We start from the raw sequence: 22,421 nt of genomic DNA on the forward strand, positions 1-22,421 counted from the left end.
TGTTGGTCTCTGAGTGGCGTGGGGGCTACAGAGGGCCAGTGGAGCCCCACAGTTACTAACTACAGGGTGCTGCTCATTTTACTGAGGGACCTAGTTTGCATACAGAGAAGTATTATATAAAATCAACAGACAAATCCCTCTACAGGTGGGTCATATCGATCATTTAAAAACTGGAATCACAACAGTAATTTAATGAGCCGTTTACTCTCTCAGAGCCATAAACACTTTTATTTTTGATGTGAGTGAAGAAAGTCTGACAATAAATTAGACACGGGTTTTTAAAACGGGACCGAAGCTTCATTTTTCAGATTTTATTGAAGGAGATTAAATGAAAATGGTTCCATTAGTGGTGGAACGTGAAAAGTGAAACAGCGACTTGTGAAAAGCACTCTGAATGCAGATTAATATTCATACAGTCACTGAGCAGATGGTTGCTTTCTGCCTTTTCAGACATTCTTCTTTCCCAATTCACTTTTAGTTCTGGATGTAAAGGCCTGCCAAGTTGTCTGTGGGCCACCTGGATCTCATTGTTCTCCCTTAGATTTGTTCACTGCTTCATCATTCGTGTGTGAAAGAAAACCAACCTGTTCTCTGAAGTTTGAGAGCCAACGTCCATGTTTCCGGCCCAGAACGGCAGAATAAGTCAACAGGACGGAAACCAAATGTGGCTTTTGTGAGAGTTTTCGTTTTGTACGGTAGCTTCCTGAAAAATCACCGAGATCACACACAAACCAGAGAGGTAAAACTTCAGAGAATGTCGACCCAGTCAGTCTGAAAAAGGTGAAAAAAAACTGTGAGCAAAAGAGAAAAGCGGTAATATTTACATGCACATGTTCAGTTCAGAATCTCTTAATAAACACCAAAAAATAAGACCAAAATATGACAAAGCAAGAAGAGATGTGGACATTGAATCATGCGGATTGCTGTGGAAAGCAGAAAAGCTTTTGTGATTTCATTGTTGAGACATGAGAGGTTTCCAGTGTCATTCAAGAAAAATGTAATCTTATGGAATCATAAAAGGCTTCAGATGAGAGCAACGGGACTAAATGTGAGCTTGAATGTGATCTGTGAACCTCAGCCTGTTGGAGGTTTCTGTTCAGTTCCCTTCAGTCCTGGGTGTACACGCGGCCGCTCTGCTGTCTTAAAGGGGTTTGTGTCCGACCTCACGTGAAGCAGAGAGCACACTCGGTCAACTAATGCGAGCAAAAAAGAGGCAGGAAATACATCGACAGACTCGATCATCTGTGTCGTCGGTTGCAAACAAAACCACTCGCAAAACCAGAAGGAGGCAAGGAGGGAGGAGAGGGTACGACGTGCTGCAAAGACACAGACCATACTGTAAATTCACTCCTAAACTACTATTCATATGAACATATGAACGTGTCAAAGCCAAGCGTCCCATGAGAAGTTAGGAGAGTATCCGCCGCACAGCCAGTATATCTGCGCCGCCTCCGTTAAGACGGGTTCAGCCGTGGTCATGTGTGGTGCAGTGGAGGACAGCGATGCCGCAGGGGGCTCAGGTTCCGAGCGGCTTCCCGTCCACACGGCCACCAGTAATCCCAGACGCTCCGGTCCTGCTGCTGGAGGGGCGGCCGTCCCGGGCGGGCGACTCAGCTCGCGCTCGCGTCAGATTTTGCCGGCGGCTCCAGACTCTCAGCGACTTCTCCCAACTCATCCAGCAACTCTGTGAATGCCGGCCGCCTGAAGGACTCCAGCTGAGGTGGGAGGGGAAAGAGACCGCGTTGGTAAGTATTAACATCATATTTCACTTAAAGCAAGTCAACTCTCAAACCAGAAAAGAATTTGACTGTTATATTAGTTACTTTCACTGACTGTTACTATTGATGTGTTCATCAGTATTCACAGGTTTAGGGTTGGTGTTTTTAACAGTGTCACACTTTAGAAGGCTCATCATATGTTGTATGAGTGAATCTGTAAAGCACATGTAAATGAAACTGCAGCTGTAAAATACAGTCCAGTATCTCCCTCTGAAGTGTGGTTATAGTATAAGACACAAGTCAGTTAGAGAAACACCTCAGTGCTGCATCCAGGTGAATGAGCATAGTCAGTGTTCATCATCTCCAACATGTGGAAATGTTTTGTGTGCATGCAGACATGTTAGTGTGCAGTATGTTAACTGGCTGATAAATGACCTGCTGCTTAGCTGTTTTACCCTTGAAAATATTGCATTAAAAATACCAACAATTGCTGAAGTTGTACATTTTCAGTGTGGAATTTTCAAACTTTAGAGCTGCTACAGTGACAATAGTTGCCAGTCTGAGGGGCACTGGACCTGCAGTAGAGCTACGTGTCCACCAGGGGGCCCTAACTGAACACAACACAACACAACCACTGAGTCGACATGCTGTGCAGCGGAGGGGATAACAAATATGGAACAGGACAGTCTAATTAACGTTTGATTAACCCTTTGAGGGTCTTCAGCACTTTCTAGTGTGTTATGATTTTTATTTTTAGCATATTTTATCAGTTTTTCATGCATATTGCTTATAATTTTGCAAGATGGTGAATTTTTCAGAGTTCTCAATTTTTTTCATGTATTTTTTGTGTATTTTAGACCATAAAATGATGCGCATCATGACAAAAACATGGCAATTTAAGGGTTAATTTTTTAAAAAACGAATTAAAATTTGATATGTATGATTAGGGCTGATGCTGGTCTAAAAAACTATTTAAAAAAAATTTAAAAAAAAGAAAGATTTTTAACATTTTTATGGCTTGTTTTTATGCATACACATTTATGTGTGTAAGGATCTTTAACGTGATTATTTCTGAGGACCTTCAAGGGGTTAATGTTGCATTTATTTGTTCAGCAGCCATGAACAGTTCTGATACCATTTGTATCACCACTGTGTGTGTGTGTGTGTGTGTGTGTGTGTGTGTGTGTGTGTGTGTGTGTGTGTGTGTGTGTGTGTGTGTGTACCCACCATACAGCAGCTGGCTGCTAACTCCAGGAGACGCTGAGGACAGTCAGGCACCAGCTCCCTGAATGCACTCACATCCAGCCCATAGTCCTAAAACACAGGAACACAATCATCAGTCAGTGCACACTTCATGGTGCACTCTGCACACGTGTGTCATGGTCATCACATGCTTGAGAGTTGATGACAACACGTGTGAGCGTGATGTTTCAGGTTGGGTTTGACTCGTGTCTTTTTTAGGTCAGATAGGTAGATAGATAGATAGAAATACTTTATTGATCTAGGTAAATAAATACAACATGTAATATAGATTATAAACAGCACCAAATGTAATATGCAGTAGTAGTAATAGTAGTCAGTCCTGATGAGATGCTATTATATTGAATATTCATACATGTTAGTCTTTCCATGTTCTTAAATTAAGTAAAAGCAATAAATGGACATGTTGGGACGTCCAGGTATTCATTGTCTCGTTAGCCATTAGCCTAGCTTAGCATAAAGCCTGGAAACAGCTCGCCTGCCTCTCTCCAAGGGTCAGTGACCTGCCGACCAACATCTCTAAAGCTCAATATTAACACACTGAACCTTGTTTGTTTAACGTGTGCATACTGTGGTGGAGGTGTTGAGCGCTGGGATTTTTTTCTGTGTGAACAACAGCATTGTTTACTTTTGGGATTCAAACCCCCCCCCCCAAGCCTAGAAACCATTGGTAGAACTGTGAGTCCTGAATAAGGATGCACTGTGTTTCTGAGGTTCGCCACACTGTTTCCAGTCTTTATACTAAGCTCAGCTAACTGCCTCCTGACTGCAGGCCTATTTTTAAAAATGGGAGCTGAGTCAATCTTCTCATCTGATTCTCGCAGGAGGGCGAATAACATATTTCCCACAATGACAAACAGAGAAAAAAACAAGTTTTTGTGGCTGCTTTTTAAAAAAAATGTATTAAATTAATTTAATTTAAAATCTTGCATCACTTTTAAAATGGTAATTTCTCAGGAAAGATTGAGAATGAATTTAGTAAAACTCCCTTAAACAACTAGAACCTTCTATAGTCTCCTCCCAGCAGCAGAAAACAGTAAGTTCAGTGGATTTAAACAGGGACGCCGCATCACCGACCACTCAAATGATTATTTGATTTACTGATTTACAGAAACAACTACTTTCATCTATGATACTCTTAACTCAAGGTTCACTCACTAGCTTTTTCAGGAGCTTTCAGCCACGACCGTGACCACAGATGGCTTAATAGCAGACAGCTCTGGAACAAAGCCAGTGAGTGAGTCATGTACTTAATCACTGACCAATCAAACATGCCAAACACCCGCTGGTCCCAGCTTCTAAAACTTGACGTGACTGTTTAAGGTTCTGAGGATCAGTACAGTAGAAAGCGACTGATGACGTCACCTCCAGCCTGGGGGGGCCTGCTATGGTAACTCCTTTCTCACTGAGCTCTACCTGAGTCCTGGGTAGTATCTCTGGGTCAGCGGGGATCCTGGCCAGGATTTCACAGAGCACGATGCCAAAGGAGAAAACATCCACCTGGAACAATGAGAAATGATGAAATGATTCAGGCTGATGCCAAACAAACTGGTTGTTTTATGTAATTTACTTTTTAGAGCTGAGACACAGTGTTACTAGGATATGATTATTTCGTAGTCTCTTTTTCAGCACCACCATGGTCGGCTCTCTCACTTCTGAGCATCAGCTGTGTTTTTTGCTTTTGTCTGTGAGAGTGAATTGATCATTTTGGGTTTGAGACAGGTGATCACAAGAGATTCCAGATGTCACCTTGGGCTTTGGGAAACGGTAACAGGCTTTTTAAAAACATTTTATAGACCAAGTCAGTAATGATGCCCATCTTTTACACTCTTCATAGCTCATACTATTTGTCAACCTTTGCACATTTTCTGGTTCGTATTTTGAGCTTCCATGCACGACTGCACGGCCTGTATGTACACATGTTTTATTTTGGTTCTTCCTATTCTGCACTGTAAATACTTTCCTATTTTATGCTTATGTTTCCCGACCTGCAGTACACTGTTTTATTTACTTCTACCACCTTATGTTCCTCTATGTTAACTGTGAGCACTGAACAGACCGACACAAACTACCAGTCATGTAAAAATGGCTTGGCAGTAAACCCATTTCTGGCTCTGGTTCTGACAGACTAATCGATAATGACCATAATCCTTATTTTTTTCCATATTCTAAGACTTGATAGCTGCTTACATGACTATTTAACACACGTGTATAAATATTCTTTGAAATTATTGTAGATAATACAATTCAGTCACTCCTGTCCATCTCTCATTGAGCATATGAAACGTAACAGCAACCATGTGACCTCCATGTTTCCAGAGCTAGCAACAAGTGATATCAGTGCAAGAGAAATCAGAATTCTGCTGATGTGGTTCCCTGGTTCCTGTGGATCCTGGTCCTGGTCCTGCTGATGTGGTTCCCCATCAGCCAATGGATGTGTGTCTGTCCAAGGCTACAGCCTGTCCGTCCTTGGGAGCTGGATCTCTCCTTCACTGTGGTGCTCCCGGAGGTTTCTCTTTTCCCACTGTGTTTTTTGAGTTTTTCCTTCCCGAAGAAGGAGGGTCATAAAGGGCAGGTGATGCCTGAGACTGATCCACCGGACTGATCCATTGGCCTCATCGACTGCCGGACTCTTTATTAGATTGTTTGTTTGCTTACTCTTGTTTATTTCAGTGAACTTTGTAAAGCACTGTGAGACACTCTGTTGTGATATTGGGCTATACAAATAAATTGAATTGAAATTGAAATTGAATTGAAGAAATGTGTGTCTGGTACCTTGCGGTCGTAGGGCTCTCCACGGAGCATCTCTGGGGCCATCCAAAAGGCCGAGCCCACCAACGACAACTTCCTGCCAGGGTCTTTGACCGGCAGCTCCACCACTTCCCTGGCCAGGCCGAAGTCAGTCACCAGGGCCTCCTGCCCCCGAGGCGTCACCCGGATCAGACAGTTCTGGACACACACACACAAACAGGGGATAGGGGAATAATAGTAACGCAGTGCAACATTTTACCAGCAGAGGGCGGTGTCGCGCTGAGATGTGAAAAGGCATCAACAAGTTTATTTCGCCCACTTTGTCTTTAACTTTAACAAGTCTTGATCTTTTAAATGTGCTTCCGCTGAGTAAGCGTGTGCTCCCTGGAAGGTGAGCATCCAGCTGCCAGACTAACAGCCTCCCTCCTCCTATCAATACACTCAATAGGGTCTGATGTCAGCACCTTTCCGGTACACTAAATAATTCACCTGAGCCCCATGTGAGGAGTCTCAATGCTCGGCAGAGACTGAGCGTGCAATTGTTCAGGGTCGCCTCATCCGTCACGCTGACGGGCTGTTTTCTGACTTCTAATCAAAACTTAATAATCTCTGTGGAAAAAGACTAAATCACAACTCACTGATTCTGCAGAGCTGAGAGCTGTGGTGAGAAGCAGTGGGAGAGCTGCAGTTGCATAACAACAGTGGGCGGCTCGAAGTGTGTGTATGAGTGTATACTGTGTGTAATGCATGTGTGTGATGCTGGTGCATGTTTGTAAATCTGCTATTGCGCAAATTTGCTAAAAATGCAATCTGTGTGTTTGCATGCATATTTACATGCATGTAAATGTCGTGACATGTCGTGAATTTCTCAGTAAGGATCTTTGGTGTGTGTGTGTGTGTGTGTGTGTGTGTGTGATGTCTCAGCATCTGGCTCCCATCGCTTCGTACTGTAGCCACAGTCATTATGTGGCTCTCATGGAAAAAACCCGAGTCTCAAACTTCACCTCTAAATTTAGCCGTGGTCTCTCTGCTGAGGGAAGCAACAGTTAGGGGAACAAAAATGGAAGGTGTTAGTAGATGCAGGGAGAGAGAGAAAAAAAAAAAGCAGCTTGTAAGCTTTAATTAGAAGGGGCCTCCACTTTTCCAGGAGCTTGAACTGAGAGTCACTGAGACATTGGCAATGGCAGCACTAGTTCAGAGTTCAGCTGTTGTCTGACGATGTTTCAGCTTCTTTTAAATTTCACTGCATTTATATGGGCTCAAAAAAAGACCGGAGCTCAGAGTAGGAAGTCTTGTCCCAGAGATCCGTTATCTGGATGTGTGCTGAAACATTGGCGTTTGCCTCACAGGCTCAGTTGTGATCAGACGATAGCAGCTAATGTTAAAAGGCAAGTGCAACATTGCTCTCCCTTTAGCTCCTTCTTAAATCTAAACCAACAAACCAACTCTGTGTGAATAAAGTGAATTGGGACAGAGCCAGATGAGTTGCCTTGGGATGACGTCCGTGGTGACAGAGGTTGGTAAAGGGGAAGAGGGAAGAGGCCCCATTCCCACACAAATCCTGCGTGCATGTGAGTGTCAACAAGTCCAGTGTGTAGCAGCAACACAAAGTATTAACATGACAACAGAGCGGCTGTCATGTTGCCTCGTCCCTTCGCATTACTGACTGTTTCTTCTGTGGAACCAGGCAACCGGGGGAGGCACACAGCCCCTCCACACACACACACAGACATGTAGCCACAAAGAGGAGGTAAAACTTTAATTATCCCCCTTGGGGACGCTGGACTGAAGGGCTTACCTTCGAGTTGAGGTCTCTGTGGTAGATGTTCTTGTAGTGCAGGTAGATCATTCCTCTGCTGATGTCACAGGCCAGGTCCACCTTCTCTCTCCAGCACAGAGGAACATCTTTCCTGGCCAGAAGCTCCTCCAGACAGCCACCATTGACATACTGAAACAGACAGATACACCAGGGTGGACACAGCGCCAAAATAAAAGTAAGGATGATGAAAATATATCATGAGTGATTGAAATCTAGCAGTAATAATGCATTTGTTGAGGTTGATACAGGCAGACAATACAAACATGAATTATGAACGTATGATTTCCTCCTCTATACAGTCTCACTTTAATCTGAAGCAAACAACCCTGGACAGGTTACACAAAAAACACCCGACTCAACTCTTTCACCATTTCATTATCACTATCCGACCTGAGCCAGCCTGGGACTTCGGATCACTCTCAGTAGGACTCACCTCTAGGATCGGATAGAGTTTGTCATCTTTGACACAGATTCCCAGATATCTAGAAAAAGAGGACATGTGTTTATTACTCACGTACTCATTTTTTGTCATTTCAGATATTGCTGATAACAATATGTGTAGCGGTGCTAGCAGCATGGCCCTGGGTTGACATCATCAACGTCATTTTTGTAACGTGCCAAGGACTAGTTGATGGGCAATCCATGAAATCCATCCTATGAAACTCGGTGTTGACTTTCATGTTTTGCTCAAGATTAATTGTAATAATTTTGATCACTTCACTTTTTATCTGGCGCCATCATTTGGTCATTAATGTCATGTCTCCAATCTAATATATGACCAAATACTAATGATGCTGCCATCAGTTTCAGCTTTACTTTATGTTTAGAGGTCATTCTCAAATATCAACATGCTAAACTTGCCTGGGGTCAGCTTGTTGCATGAGCTCTGTCAGAGTGCGTATGTTAGCACTTAACTAAAAGCATCCTCACAGCACGGCCGTCGCCATCTTTGTTAATAAAATCACGTTAAACAGTGAACAAAGATCTAAAGCTATAAGGATGTCACACATCTAAAAACACAGACACAAAAGTATTTCATTTCATTTAGCCAAAGACTCTTCAACTGATTTCTCTTCTTCATTAAAGGATCAGGCTGATGACATTCTATATTTTTCTTCTTGTCAATAAATCCAACGGCGCATTAAACCGTCTCGTGCTTTCTGACTTCCCCTGCACTGTCTGTGACTCCCTTTCATTTCTCCTCAAGGAATCAGTGCAGTTTCAGCTGTGAGTATTAGGGGCGGCAGGATGGTGTAGAATTTTAACTGCAAAGTGACACTCATTGTCGATTTGTAGCACGTTTATTCTTATCATTCAGACAGCTTTACACCTGCTTTATCAACAAAGCTGATGTGCAGAAGAAAAAGAACTGAGCAACAATATTACGTCAGGCGGTGGGAACAATGGCTTCACCAACCATAATGTGCACACACTTTGCGTTTGTTTCAGCGTACACAGTGTGAGCGGGTTGGTGTGTACCAGGTACCGTCAGCGTGGACACACAGTGTGGGCACTCCGATAACCTTACCGCTGCGACCTTGCTAAATGGCTAAAATAAGATTGCTTAGGCAAACATTATGTCTGCCTGGCTTCACACCTTATGTAAGGGCTACAGAGGATAGCGTTAAGCAGCACCGAGGTCTCGTTTGATGTGTGTTGACTTCAGTCAGGTTACATCTACACACAAAAGAATGGTCTGTGCATGTTTTTGACCTTTCATTATAAATATGAAATCCTATAAACCCACTGGTATGTCCCTCACAGAGATTTATAAATGGCTATGAAGCAGATTTTACACATTTAGAGGATGTTTCAATAATCAACATCATGGACATAAAGTATGTAGTGCAGTTATTTAGTTTAGTATAAGAAAGTATAAAGAAGTCTGGAGGGTGTAGCCATTATACTGCTCTACCAAACTGCTACCAAAGCCCCGACTGTGAAGTTGAGATGTTGGGAAAGAAAGAGTGAGAGTGTGATGGGAGGGAGGGTGTAGAGCCTGTAGAGATGGAGAAGGGAGACTGAACGTGCTGTAAGGGAAATCCTCGAGCAGTTTCTTTTGCTTTAGCAAAACTGAACGCACTGCACAAACCCCAAAGGCTCGTGTGGAGTGGGATGTGGGCGGACTGTTACCTAACGATGTTGGGGTGGGAGAGTTTCTGCAGAAGGCTGATCTCCCGTACGATGCTGTCCTGGTCCACGTCGTTTTTGTAGATCTTCACCACCATCACCTTCCGGCTGGTGCTGTGCATCACCTGAGGGACATTGGCGTCTGTTAGTAGCAGAGGGTGGTAGATTTACAGTGGCGACAGTGTCACAGCGGCTTTTACGGGAAAACTCTCAAATCAAGAAGTTGTTTCGATTTGAACATCCGTCTAAAACGTTTTCTAAATCTCACTCAAATCTGGACACACGAAAGCTCGCTAATCACTCCCATCCATCCCGTGGCCTCTTTCCAGTTCATTTCATCAGGGACAAAGCCAAAATGTATGGGCTACACTCCAGCCCTGAGGTCTCAACCAGGGACGAGCATTGCACCCTCATGGTCTCCAAAGCTGGTGGGCCAAGCACGGAATGGCAAGAATGTCCCAATTAGTGCCGGGAACAAAGCAAGCTTTGATGGCAGCTCACACGTAGGCCAGCAAGAAGGCTGAAGATGGGGGAGGACAGAAGGAATACCTTATAGACTTTGGAGAAGAAGCCGCTCCCGATAAGCTCGGCGGTAAAGTTTTCCCAGAACTCCAGTTTGCGGACGGCGGTGCGGAGCTTCTGCCAGCGGTCCACATGGTAGTACTTGTCTGAAGACTCACCGTACAGGGTGGGGCTGGTGGGCTCCGATGACACATCCACCTCACACATCCTGGGGATGTCCGCTAAAAGTAGAGACACATAGACACAGGTTAGGCTGCAGCTGCTAAAATCCATTTTAATAACAAGATGAAAACAAGCTGCCCCCCACCGCCCCAGGAACCCCCCAGTCTGTTGCCCTTATTACGGTCACTCCCCAACAGGGAGCGCTGTGCTGTATATGTAATTTATTCCACATGAACAGATCTAAATAAAATGATTACATGGCACATCATGTCATGTCATCATCACTGTGGAAAGATGGACCCGTGTGAACAGTGTCTTTGGTAGGATGGAGGGGTGCTGTTATAGTGCACCACTCAGCTGACCCACTGCAGGTCCTGATGTCCTCCCCTGGATCAGTGAACCAGCCTATAGTTGTCTGCCATGCTAACACACAAAGGAAAAACAAGCCGCTCTGGATCATGACACTGAACCATCAGAGACTGAACGTGGAAGCGTTCGGCACCACGGATGGAAAATCGTGGCTGCACACTTTGTGATGTTCTAACTTAGTTTATCTTACACGGGCTTCGCACAGAACATCATGTAGCGATCAAACAGACTTATTCTCTCCCGCAGCTCATAATCCTACCAAGAACGACAGGCACTGCACCCTTGTGAAGATGGAAACGCCACTTGAACCAACGACAACTTGCAACACACAATATTCATAGTTCCATCTGTATGTATATCGACATATCAGCCTGACTGCAGATTAAACAAGTTCACTGCAAGCTGCTGCTTCACTGATCCCGCAAACACAAAAGACTGCAGCAACCAAAAGGGAAATTTATGCATTTAACAGTACGAAAGCAAGCCTGGATGAAAAAGATGCTCACAAAAGGTCTAATTTCACGGAGCCACTTCTAAACTGCGTGGATGAGGGAAAGTGCTTCCACTCCTCAGAGTGAAACAAAGACAGTGAATAATGTGATGCTTAAAATAGAGGCAGGACTGATGGCTAACAGGGCCGCTCAGCAGTGGTCCGGTGAGCTGTTTGTCCTCCAGAGAAGGTATAATCTTGTTTCTGACCAGGGCTAACACCAAATACAGACCGTGGGTATATATAAAGTAAACGTACATGGACAGTAAATTACCCTTTTCCAGTATTTGAGCAATAATTCTCATTATTTTCATTATATGTCATTATATTATCATTGTGTCTCCAGCACCCTTTATTGCACACATTTAAATGCACAGTGTGATGTATATGTGGTTCGTAATACTGCAGCTGTTCTTCAGTAGGAACCAGTGGCCACTCATGACATACTGTTATTTAACCCTTTAACGTCCTCACCAACAAAAAAACAATGAAAAAATGTATTCTTTATATATTTTATTTCCTTGGGGCACTAATTACAAAAATCAATGTTTTTTTATGAACAGACCCCACATTTTTTGAAATATTGGCCTCTACCAAACGGTTGAGATGTCGTAAGTAAAACATGTTTTCAATAAGATATAGTGAGTCAAAATGTGCTCCACCATATGGTTGAGCAGAAGGTTAAAGGGTTAAAGAGTGAATTCCTAAATGTTAGAAACATTGCAGAGTCCCTAACGCACTGTAGGACCCCAGGCGAGGGCTGAACCCCCCCAAAGAGCTTCAACCATCTACTAAATAAAATAAAACTAGAAGATGACTGACCTTTTATCACATCCCATCTTTTACATACACACACACACACACATCACATGCTGGGCACATGAGATGGGAGTGAACCAAAGCTCACGTCCCTGAGTGAGACCGTTACGTGTCCGCTGCTCACTAAAGGGGGAGTCCTGACCTAATTTCAGCCACAGAGGACTGCTGTGACACCACTGAAGGTCAGAGTTTGTTTTTTTTTCCTCCACAACAGCCTCTCTCGCCTTTACGATGACGCCGGTGGAAAGCACACGCTGACACGCTAACACAATTGGCAGGGTTCTGTCAATCAAGCCGGTTGAATCAACCCCGGCTATTCATGCTGCTTTTGTTCATTCGGCTTGGGACTAAACAATCATCACACTTTGAGCTCCAACGCTGTCAGACAGAAACGCTTACAGTGCAGCCCCACCATCTAGCTACCTCTCCGTCTCTCTACTGTCTACCGTCTAAATCCTTTCTCTCTCCTTCCTTTCTTCTTCTCAGTAGGCCGAGAGACATATTTCACAGCTGTGTGTCAGAGTCTGCTGATACAAGCGGTGAAACTGCACCAAAACTGTGAGCTGAATGATGCTAAAATGCTTTGTAGAGTTGAGAAGAACTGAAAAGTTCATAATTCTCTCTCGATTGGTCAATATGGTGACATGTTTTCACATGATGCTTAGTCACTTTGATTTCTAACAAAAATATTGATGAATATTCTTCAACATCTGAAACTGAGAGTGACATCATTTCTCGTACCTAATGCAAATTAAATACTGCATATGGCATTAAATTCTGCAGTTTATTTCTCATCTATTTCTGTAGTGCACATTCCATTTCTTGTTTTTGTCTGCTTTTCCCTCTTCTCCTCTCTCTTACGGCCATCCAAACCAGCAGAGGGTCCTGTGATAACCATAAAAGGTGGATATCCCATCTGTTATGTCATTCTGAACATTTTGAAGCCTGCAGTTTTCTCTCATAAGCAGGAGGATCCACATTAGACACAGTGATAAGAATGTGGTGACACACATCAACAGCTCGGCGCTGCTGTCAGGATTTTAACAGTATGTAGCATCAACAACGATTCTTTTATCGCTGTTGTTGTCGGTTCTGACTCAGAGATCTTGCACGTGAGCCAAGGCGTGATTTTCAAGCCCAAGCTTTGTGTTTTTCCCCGACATGAGAGGGGACGGTTACACAAGCAACGTGCAGGAAAATCTGTCTGTGTGTGTGTGCAGTGAAAGGCCTCTATGACAAGCCGCTGTGAGTTTGACCTGTGCCTTACCACACACACCTCAGCAGGAATATCAGGGCTGGCCATCGCTGTTGCTGACGTCCTCCCAGCTGATAAGGAATGCTGCTCATGAAAGTTTCACAGTAAAAGTCAGTTCACACCAAAGTGAGCTTCGCCCCTCAACACAAGGAGAGACACTTTCTCTGAGTGTCCCAAAGATCAGACTGGGATGTGATGTTAGTTCAAAGCAGAGACTATGTGTGAGACTGTGTGTGTGTGTGTGTTTCTACACTTTGACTAGTGACTTTTGAGCGGCTATGAAAGGCCATGTCACCTCCTGAACAGGGAGACTAACGTCAACAGGTGACGTCAATGTGGTGACTCACTGAAGAGTTTAGGTTTGAAGGTAAAATGATGAAAGTCACACCATGGCTCAGTCTGCTCTCTTGTACACCAAATATGTGTTAACAAACTCGATGACAACCTAACATCCTACAGATGTTAAAATATGACCCCTTAAAATATGCCAGCACACTCACAAAGACGGGTGATTTCCAAGTGCACTTGATTGCAAAATGGGAAATTAATGCCAACTCAGTCTCGAATTGAGATTCTATTCTGAGTCTGTGTATGGATAATGGCATCTGCAGTGACTTCGGGCATGAAAGTATGTTGACAATGTAGGCAACTGTACCACAGCAGGGCATTACTCTGCCTTTAACAGCCCTCTAGTCATGACATTTTTGGCTGCAGCCACATGCATTAAAGCCAAGTGCTTAAACTGGCCTGAGCCAACCACAGTAGCTGTTAATTGCTTCATGGATTTTCCAAAGTGATGTGACGCTACAGCTACCCAGAGCTCCGCCTTCATCTGCAGGTTTTTGAAGGCACATGGCCGGCGGGCATCACTGATGTGTTGTATGGTTGGACACCAGATCAATAAAGGACAGCCAAGAGCCAGACAACACATAGCTGTGGCTCCCCACTGGCGTCAACCACACTAGGGGGTGGACACAGCAATGACAAGTGACGCCCCTGTTTCATAACATGAACCACTAATTTACACATTAGAGCGCAAACAATACACTCAATAGTCACAAGCAGTGCACACTCAATACTACAATGAGGGTCGCACATAAATGCAGTATAAACTCTAGGGCTTCATGCAAAGAACAGGCGTTAACACTTCACAGGAGAAGTGCTTAGGTGATGGCAATATTACCCACAATGCAATTGTATTAGCTGCAAAATGTGTTGAAAACTGTAGTTTTTCTTTGTTTTTAGCAATTATTTGCACATTTCCAGCAGACAATGGAGTGACATTCATTCATTCTGCATTTTATTTCTCGTCACCTGACAAATGTAAGTCCAAAATTCAAACTCCTTTTAGCTCTGCTTTGGTCTCCACCATCTCCTATTGGTAGAATATCTGGTTCTTGAGCAGGTAAATGCTGAAAACAATCTTTCACATTGAATATGGCCATTTCATCAACTGTTAATATACAAATATTGACCTGTGCAGCTTTAAGTATGTAATGTAGAAGTATGCATTATGCAGAATGGCTCATATCAGAATGTTGTATTATCATATACAATATGCTCAATCACTCCCAGCTCCTCTTTCAGCTTTCAGTATTTTTCAAGCTAGTCACATTCCTTCTCCCTGATGTTGCTGTCGCTTGGGACTGCTACATCTATCACCACCGCTTCTTCTGTCGCTGGTCAATCAGCACGATGTCAGGTTGGTTAGCCATCACCAGTTTGTCAGTCTGGATCTGGAAGTCCCACAGGATCTTAGCTTGTTCGTTCTCAATCACTTTTGGAGGTGTCTTCCACTCTGACCGTGGGACTTCCAGCCCATACTCATTTCAGCCGCTTGTATCCGCGATCTCGTTCTTTCGATCATTACCCAGAGCTCTTGAGGTGAGGGTTGGAACGTAGGTCGACACAAATGCGCTCTTCACCACAAAAGACCAATACAGCGCCTGCATTGCTGCAGACGCTGCACCAATCCGTCTGTCGATCTCGTGAACAAGACCCTCTGTAGTGGACAGGTAGTCAATCTTTACTCCAGATAATGAACAAAGTGTGAGCCACAGTAATGCAATCGCCGCTCACCATGTCTGACTGTGCATGCAGTTGTAAGGGAACTCTGTCAGAGAGCCTGCTGCTATAATAGGAATAGGGTTCACAGCCTCCACGGGAAAGTCTTGTGAACATCTGCAAAACAGTTTCAAGCATCTGTCTCGTCTGTACTTGATTATTCAGCATTCAGTGCCTTAGGAATTTTTGTGTGTATCAATCAGAACGAAACAGTGCTATTAGCGTCAGAGTTGGCTACAATGGGGTATATTTATATTTGGCCTGTGGCAGATGACGTGGGATATGTGAAGCTAAGTTATGGAGTCTGTTAATCAAAATAGAAGAAAACAGGCTGAAAAGATATTCATTTGGGATATACATATCAAATCTATCTACTCAACTATTGCAGTTTGGAACAGTTCGTCACAGGGAAAGGCACCGTGTTCAGGTCGCTGTCTCCTCTGGACGCATGGATTTTTTTACATGACACATGCACAGAAACTATTTATACATTAATTATTCAAGTTACTTAGAGAAAGTCTGGGAGAAATTTCATAGGTTTGATATGTTAATAATAATAATAATCTTTTCAGTGATATTAGGACAGGAGATTTAGTAGTTTTAGTGATGCTGCTTGTGCCTGCTGCTGTGAATGAGCCTCACTGCTGCAGTTCGAGCTCCACTCATCTAACTAACGGGGATGTCACCGATTGATGGACACAACAGCGCTGTCATGACAGCTTTTGAGCTGTTGTGGCTCTTAGAGGTCTTTCCTTGGAGCAATCCTCTGTCATTCAGGAAATGATACACAATACATTTCCTCTTCTGTGTCTTTCCACTCCACTGACCTCACTCACTGTCTTCACTTACCCTTCTTGAACTCAGGTTACACTGTTTTGTTTTTCTCTTGTTGGGAAACTATTTCCTGTGGTCAACTTTTTTTCATACCACAACATATTACTGTTAAACCAAACTGATAACAAAAAGTACATAATGTTTTGATTGCACAACACCCCAGTTATTGCCATCATGAGGATGGAAACACTGTCAGATACAACAGAAAGCTGAGGAGGGCACTGCCCTGCGGTGCACCGCCTAATACCAGGGTGCAGTGGTAATGTGGTTACTGTTACATCCATAACAGCAAGCTCCAGGGAAGAGGACTTAAGGGCGATATGTGAGACGTGATGTGTTAAAGGACTGTACAAAAAATATTAGATGGTGGAAGGGAGGCAATGGGTTTGGGCTCCGAAAAGAATGAGGGTTATTTATTATTCCTTTTTGCTGAAGATACGGTAGTCTAAGCAATTAGGGAGAGCAGGAGAGGGGTTTCTCATCCCAACTTTGAGATTTATTGTAAAAAAAAGTGAAAGAGTATAAGATTTGGTGAGATCAAAAGTGTTACATCCAAAATATTATAATGTAGACACTTGGGCAAGAAAATTTGTAAACTTCATGGTGGCACTAAAGGAAAAGTTAGGAGTCAAGTCATTCAGATACATCCTCTGGGAACCATGACCAACAGACCAGCACGGCCATCCCTGGATCCAGAGAGGGGCAGGAGATGTTTAGTAGACACCATTTAGTTTCCGGTGGCCACACTCCGACATTTGCCAGTTCCACTTGTCATGTGACATTTAGCAGATATGTGAAACTGGTTGTTCCGCTAAAATATTAAGATTTTAACAGGAGTGTAGCACCCTGAATTTGTTACGCACTTCTAGTGGCAGTATTAAACAAGAAGTATTGCAACTTTTCTCTTAACCATGGGGCAGCTCCAAAGAATGACAGCTCTCCATTTAAGGTGTATCAATATTATCAGAGGCAGATGCATTAATGATGTTTTAATGCTCGGGAGGTGGTTGTCTGCTCTGCAAGTAAAAAATACACTGCCTGCATTTAACTTTGAGCTACAAGAACAGCACTGGATATACCAATGTACAGTATCACATTCTAAGGCCTACTGTATATTAATATGACATCTTAAAATAGGAGGACTCAGCTGAGACCTGCTGGCTCTTCAAGCCACAGTCATTTTGGTCATATGGACATAGGTCTAACATCCACAGCGTTTCCAATTTTAAGGTGCGTTATACAGTAATTAGGAACTGCATCACTAAACATCTACAGCCCTTCATAATGCCTGTTACAGTTAGTTTACACTCATTGCTCCATTCAAAGTAAATAATTAGTAAATAATCAGTAAATAATTGAAAAGGCATTAGTTCAGGTCTGCCTCAAGCTTTCAAACACTTTTATTGCTTGAGTGTAACCTTATATCCACTGGGCCCCTTCACTGTGACACAAGAGACCAAACACTCGCTGCATGGTTAACATGCAGTGCATTCAGGCCATCTGGGGAGATCAGCCAGTATGTCCCTTTGTGGTTACGCATGGCAGCCAAACAAACAGCGAATTTTTAAGGAAATGTTGATGGCTTAGATGCTCCGACATATTTTCTTCTGCAAAGGAAACGTTTGAGAATAACATGCCACTTGTAGAGATGGCGAGTGGGCTGGAAACAGTGTTGGAGGTCATACAAAATGTGGAAAGAGCACAATGTGTCTCTGTCCCTTTCTACTGCCTCCCACCACAGCAAAACACAGCTCCCAGCGTTTAAGCCTCAGTGTTTGTCAAGTTCATGCAATGCGGGAAAAATGCGGACGTGCACCCAAAGATATCAACATCAATAATAACGACAGGATAGAAACCTGGTATAGAGTTATAGAGTTATAGAGTTATAGAGTTATAGAGTTATGTTTCCAGCGGCCTAAATCACACCTTGACACTAAATGACGAGAAATGTTTGTTCTTTAGAAGTTTTTTTGCCTGGTGTAAACACTGAATATCCATATGAGATATATGGCTGGAGAGAGAGAGAAAGAGAGAGAGAGAGAGGGAGAGACAGAGAGAGAGAGAGAGAGAGCAACACAGAGAGAGAGAGAGAGAGAGAGAAGAGAGAAGAGAGAGAGACAGAGAGAAACACACAGAGACAGAGAGAGAGAGAGAGAAGAGAGAAGAGAGAGAGACAGAGAGAGCGAAAGACAGAGAGAAAGAGGGAGAGTGAAAGACAGAGAGAGAGAGACAGAGACAGAGACAGAGAGAGGGGGAGAGAGAGAGACAGAGAGAGAGACAGACAGAGAGAGGGGGAGAGAGAGATAGAGAGAGAGAGAGACAGACACAGAGACAGACAGACAGAGAGAAAGAGAGACAGACAGACAGAGAAAGAGAGAGACAGACAGACAGAGAAAGAGAGAGACAGACAGACAGAGAGAGAGAGAGAGATTGGTGCTACGTGTCACATGCTGTTATTGTGGTGACAAAAAAGAGGAGAAGGGAGACTATGACCAGGTCCTCTCAGGCAGAGTGCTCCTGTTCTTCTCCTGACGTCTCTTCAGATGTGGCTGAAAGTCTGTTTCAAAGAAAGTCCTGCAGAAAAAGTTTCTGATCCAGCGTTGGAACAACCGTGTTCACTGCAGAGCGACCTGAACGAAGGAGAGAGGAGCCTAAAGCCGCTAACTCCATCATCCTGCTCATGTGTTGCAGTGCTTTGTCAGGTTCTGTCCATAGACTGACCATGAAAGCAGGCTGACTGTTGCTAATAGTTTATCTGTTGGTAACCATAGCCAAAGGCTGCTGGCACTTTCACTAATTGCTCCTGATGGCAGCATACTGTCAGCTACAGCACCACCGAGGGTGGGGTGATGCGCTGTGTGTGCTGAGTTTCACCCAGACCCCACGTGGAAACAAGCGGAACACAGGCGGTGCACAGAGAGACATCACAAAGATGCTAAGATGTGAAGTTGACGGGACGCCTCTTTATTTCACAGTGAGGTCATTCTCAGCCTTCGCCATCCGGCTTAGGCCGAGAGGACGCGACACTGGTGATGATCAGAGGGAATCACTCTCTAATCCACGCATCAGCATCAAAAACATGAGAGGAAGAGTGGAGAGGATCCATTAGGACTCCCTCTCTGTCCCTCCACAGATAAACCCTCGTCCCTGGGGAGGGACGGAGGTAGACGACACAGATGGCTCGCTAAGAACTGCTTCAAAGGCCTGCTGCTGCCTACGCTGCCCGTGCAAACATGAACCTTGGATCCAAGCAGCCCAGCTTCCCAGGAACAGAAGTCAGATAAAGATAAATAAGAAGTGGGTAAATAACTTTGAGCCAGAGCTCATTACAATGCAAACAGCCACCAACAGAGAAACATTTATGTAGTCATGTTTTCATTGCCTCAAGCCATTTCTACCAGTTGGACATTACTTCCTGTTACATACACTTTGAATGTACTTGAGTTGACCCAAGCTACATATGTATGTATCCCAACCATTTCACACAAATGAAGAAAAAACAAGTGAGCTTTGTGTTCACAAGCGGCAAAAATTCATTTTACATGTGATACTCGGCACTAAATGGAAATCTCAGATGCAAGTGTTTGTTCTGGCCTGGGATCAGCACAATCTGATACCTTTGTACTCCTGCTGCGGCCGCATCTCTAAATCAAACAGCAAGCGAGAACAATCCCTGGAGCTCGGCAGCATCGGTGCATGAGAAATAAACTACAATCTATCCATTCATCTACGGAGCCCCGAAGCACTGAATATTAAATAAACAAGCAGCCTCTAGCTGGCTGAGCTGACAGGAGCTAACCGGGGAACTCTGGTAGTGAAAGAGAGGAAGGGGAGACGTGATGGGCTGAGGTAGCGGCGACAAGATCATGCCGTAAAAAGGTGAAATGCTATATGTCATTATGAAAAGGGACATTATGAGATATAACTTGACTTGAAATAAAAGTGCCAATATGAAAAAAAAACGACTTTTGAAAAAGAGCATTTTAAATACAAATCATGTCCAAAAAAACTGCTAGATTGAATAATTTCTTCAGTTATTTCAGAAATTGTATGCCTGTTTAAATACTTTTTATTTTTACTTATCTAACGTTGAAGATTTGGGGGTTCCATATTTTTCTACTAATTGAACATATTCTTTTATTTGAGAACAAGCTTAAATGAGATTTTCTGACCAGGAGGCCATTCGCGAGAGGCACAAAGAGAGACGATGTGCACAACCCGCAGAGGATGTGCTCCACATGCAGGGCAGGTAACAGGACTCCTCTCTGACATGCCATCTTTGCACGGGTTTAAGAAGGCAGGAAGCTGAGCAAAGGCCTTTCTGTTTCAGAACAATGCAGAGCTAAACACAACTGCTGCACCGCAGACTCACCTGCTGAAAGCCCCCGTTCATCAAAGACACGTTAACACACAGGAAACACAGTGCTTTAACACGTACTGTCGCTGCTGTGACAAGTGTGACACGCTTGACTCCAGGCAGTGCAGCGCCGCACACGGGTCACGGCTCAACACGCTGTTGTGGTTTCTCAGCTCAGTGGCACATAACTTTACTTTGTCACCTAGTTGGTTCACTTTGACTGAGTCTACACACATGACATACAGACATAAGCCATCAAAATCACCTCCTCCTGGTAAATACACAGGTAAAAACACACAAAATGTATTCATTCACTGTAAGAAATGCAGTACAAACAACAAGAAGAGGTGAAGATAAATTTGAGTCTCTTAATACTTACTCCATTGATTTAATAAGCTATTCATATGCATCTTGTGGATGGCGGAGCAAACCCAGAGGTCTCTGTGCAGAAACTGAGGAGGAACCACATACATGCAACAGCAAATGAGCGAAAGCACAAGACACACGACAAAAACAGCACACATGTCAGCGAGCAGCAGTGAAAACACGGACGGCGAGTGTTACACATCAGACAGTGTTTCTCTAAAAAAGGTCACAGGTGAGTTTAGTCACTGCTGACGGACGACAGTAATGATGCTGTGGACAACACAACATGGGCTGTGCTGTAAGTGGCACGTGTTGCATTTATGGTAAGAAACATCCCACATGTAATATACACAGCACATACACTGTAGTATATAGTATATAGTATATAGTATATAGCACAGCACTGTGAGAGTCACTGTTCCTGCTCCAGTTGCTTGCTAGAGGTCTGAAGACGTTAAGTATCCAGTACAAGAAAAAAAGGAACAATGTGAGAAAAGACAAAGACATTTTGTGAAAATGTCTTTCCCTGTGTTTAAACAGGCATTCATTTATTCTTGGCCACTCAGATGCAGCACAACAAGCCGTAAACACAGAATATCTACACGCCCAGCAGACACACGGCATCATCAGCATCAGCTTTACTCTGGTCCATGTAAGTCCAACCCTCAGAGCTGCTGATAATTCCCTTTTTCATAACACTTTGTCTTTGGGCCCACTACTTTAGGATGTGTATCACTCATGCTGAAATAAAGGCTTTAAGATATAGGGCCGCCCCCCCAACCAGAGGGTCCTTCCAATTTCAAACCGCTCTAATCTCAAGCGAATTACCGCAAAGCAATTGCTGCTGGTGAACATGGTTTTTCACTTGGAAACCTATCAATGTGCAGGTTTGTGCCTTTCATTTAACCCCTGTGAGGTGTTCAGGTCTGTGGGACCCGTTTTTTTAGCAAAAGAAAAATGATACGATTAATTAGTTTTCCAAACTCAGACTCATTGGCCTGAGTTTGGAAAAATTATTAATGGTATCATTTTTCTTTTGATAAAGAACATAAAAAGGGATGAAATCCGGTCCCATAGACCCGAACCCCATACAAGGGTTAAACAGCTGCTGACCCTTCAGGTTTCTTTTGGGACCCCGCCGGGGTCTCGTTCCTGAGGTTGGGAACCCCTGCACCATATAACTAATATGTGCCCAGTCCAGTGTGGTCAGCAGCAGCTTAGTGCCTCCACCTCTCAGTCCTCTGTGCCTGCAGGTGCTCCTCTCGTGTTTCTGAAGACATTCCCCTGAATAGTAAGAGCATCATGGGACTTTAGTTCGCTCTCTCACTCACAGGAAGTCTTCTTCACACTTCTTTACCTCACTCACACACTTTAAACACACAGCAGAGATCGGTCCACTTACACGGGCTCAGTCCCCACAGGAAGAAGGCAGCTCGGCTCTAAGGCTCCGGTGGACTGCCGTGCATCTTCTCCGTCCTCCGTCCTCCGTCCTCCGTGCTCGGTGC

General features: G+C 43.9%; 1 protein-coding gene across 2 annotated transcripts; it reads right to left on the reverse strand.

Moving 5' to 3' along the window:
• Nucleotides 1–295: 295 nt before the first annotated feature.
• LOC139203345 (dual specificity testis-specific protein kinase 1-like) lies at nucleotides 296–22,421 on the reverse strand. 2 transcript variants are annotated; one of them, XM_070833027.1, is made up of 10 exons: nucleotides 22,319–22,414; nucleotides 20,930–21,002; nucleotides 10,228–10,421; nucleotides 9,682–9,803; nucleotides 7,982–8,030; nucleotides 7,528–7,677; nucleotides 5,754–5,927; nucleotides 4,395–4,478; nucleotides 2,946–3,032; nucleotides 296–1,715 (listed from the first exon to the last, which is right to left on the reverse strand). In XM_070833027.1, the coding sequence occupies exons 2-10, from the start codon at nucleotides 20,958–20,960 to the stop codon at nucleotides 1,611–1,613; spliced, it is 996 nt and encodes a 331-aa protein (XP_070689128.1). In that variant the 5' UTR covers nucleotides 20,961–21,002; nucleotides 22,319–22,414; the 3' UTR covers nucleotides 296–1,610. The 2 variants fall into 2 exon arrangements, with proteins under 2 accessions (XP_070689128.1, XP_070689129.1); XM_070833028.1 differs by lacking the exon at nucleotides 20,930–21,002 and having other exon boundaries at nucleotides 22,319–22,421.

The sequence above is a fragment of the Pempheris klunzingeri genome, chromosome 7 (assembly GCF_042242105.1).
Source record: "Pempheris klunzingeri isolate RE-2024b chromosome 7, fPemKlu1.hap1, whole genome shotgun sequence".
Lineage (NCBI taxonomy): Eukaryota > Metazoa > Chordata > Actinopteri > Acropomatiformes > Pempheridae > Pempheris > Pempheris klunzingeri.

What these genes read in the sequence shown, in the direction of transcription:
- LOC139203345 (XM_070833027.1), bottom strand. Translation starts at nt 20,960, where the DNA reads ATGCATATGAATAGCTTATTAAATCAATGGA. An exon ending in TCCCACCCCAACATCGTTAG is followed by an intron (nt 8,031 to 9,681) that starts GTAACAGTCCGC and finishes CTCTTTTTCTAG; the next exon opens with ATATCTGGGAATCTGTGTCA. An exon ending in AGATACTACCCAGGACTCAG is followed by an intron (nt 3,033 to 4,394) that starts GTAGAGCTCAGT and finishes CCTGTGTTTTAG; the next exon opens with GACTATGGGCTGGATGTGAG.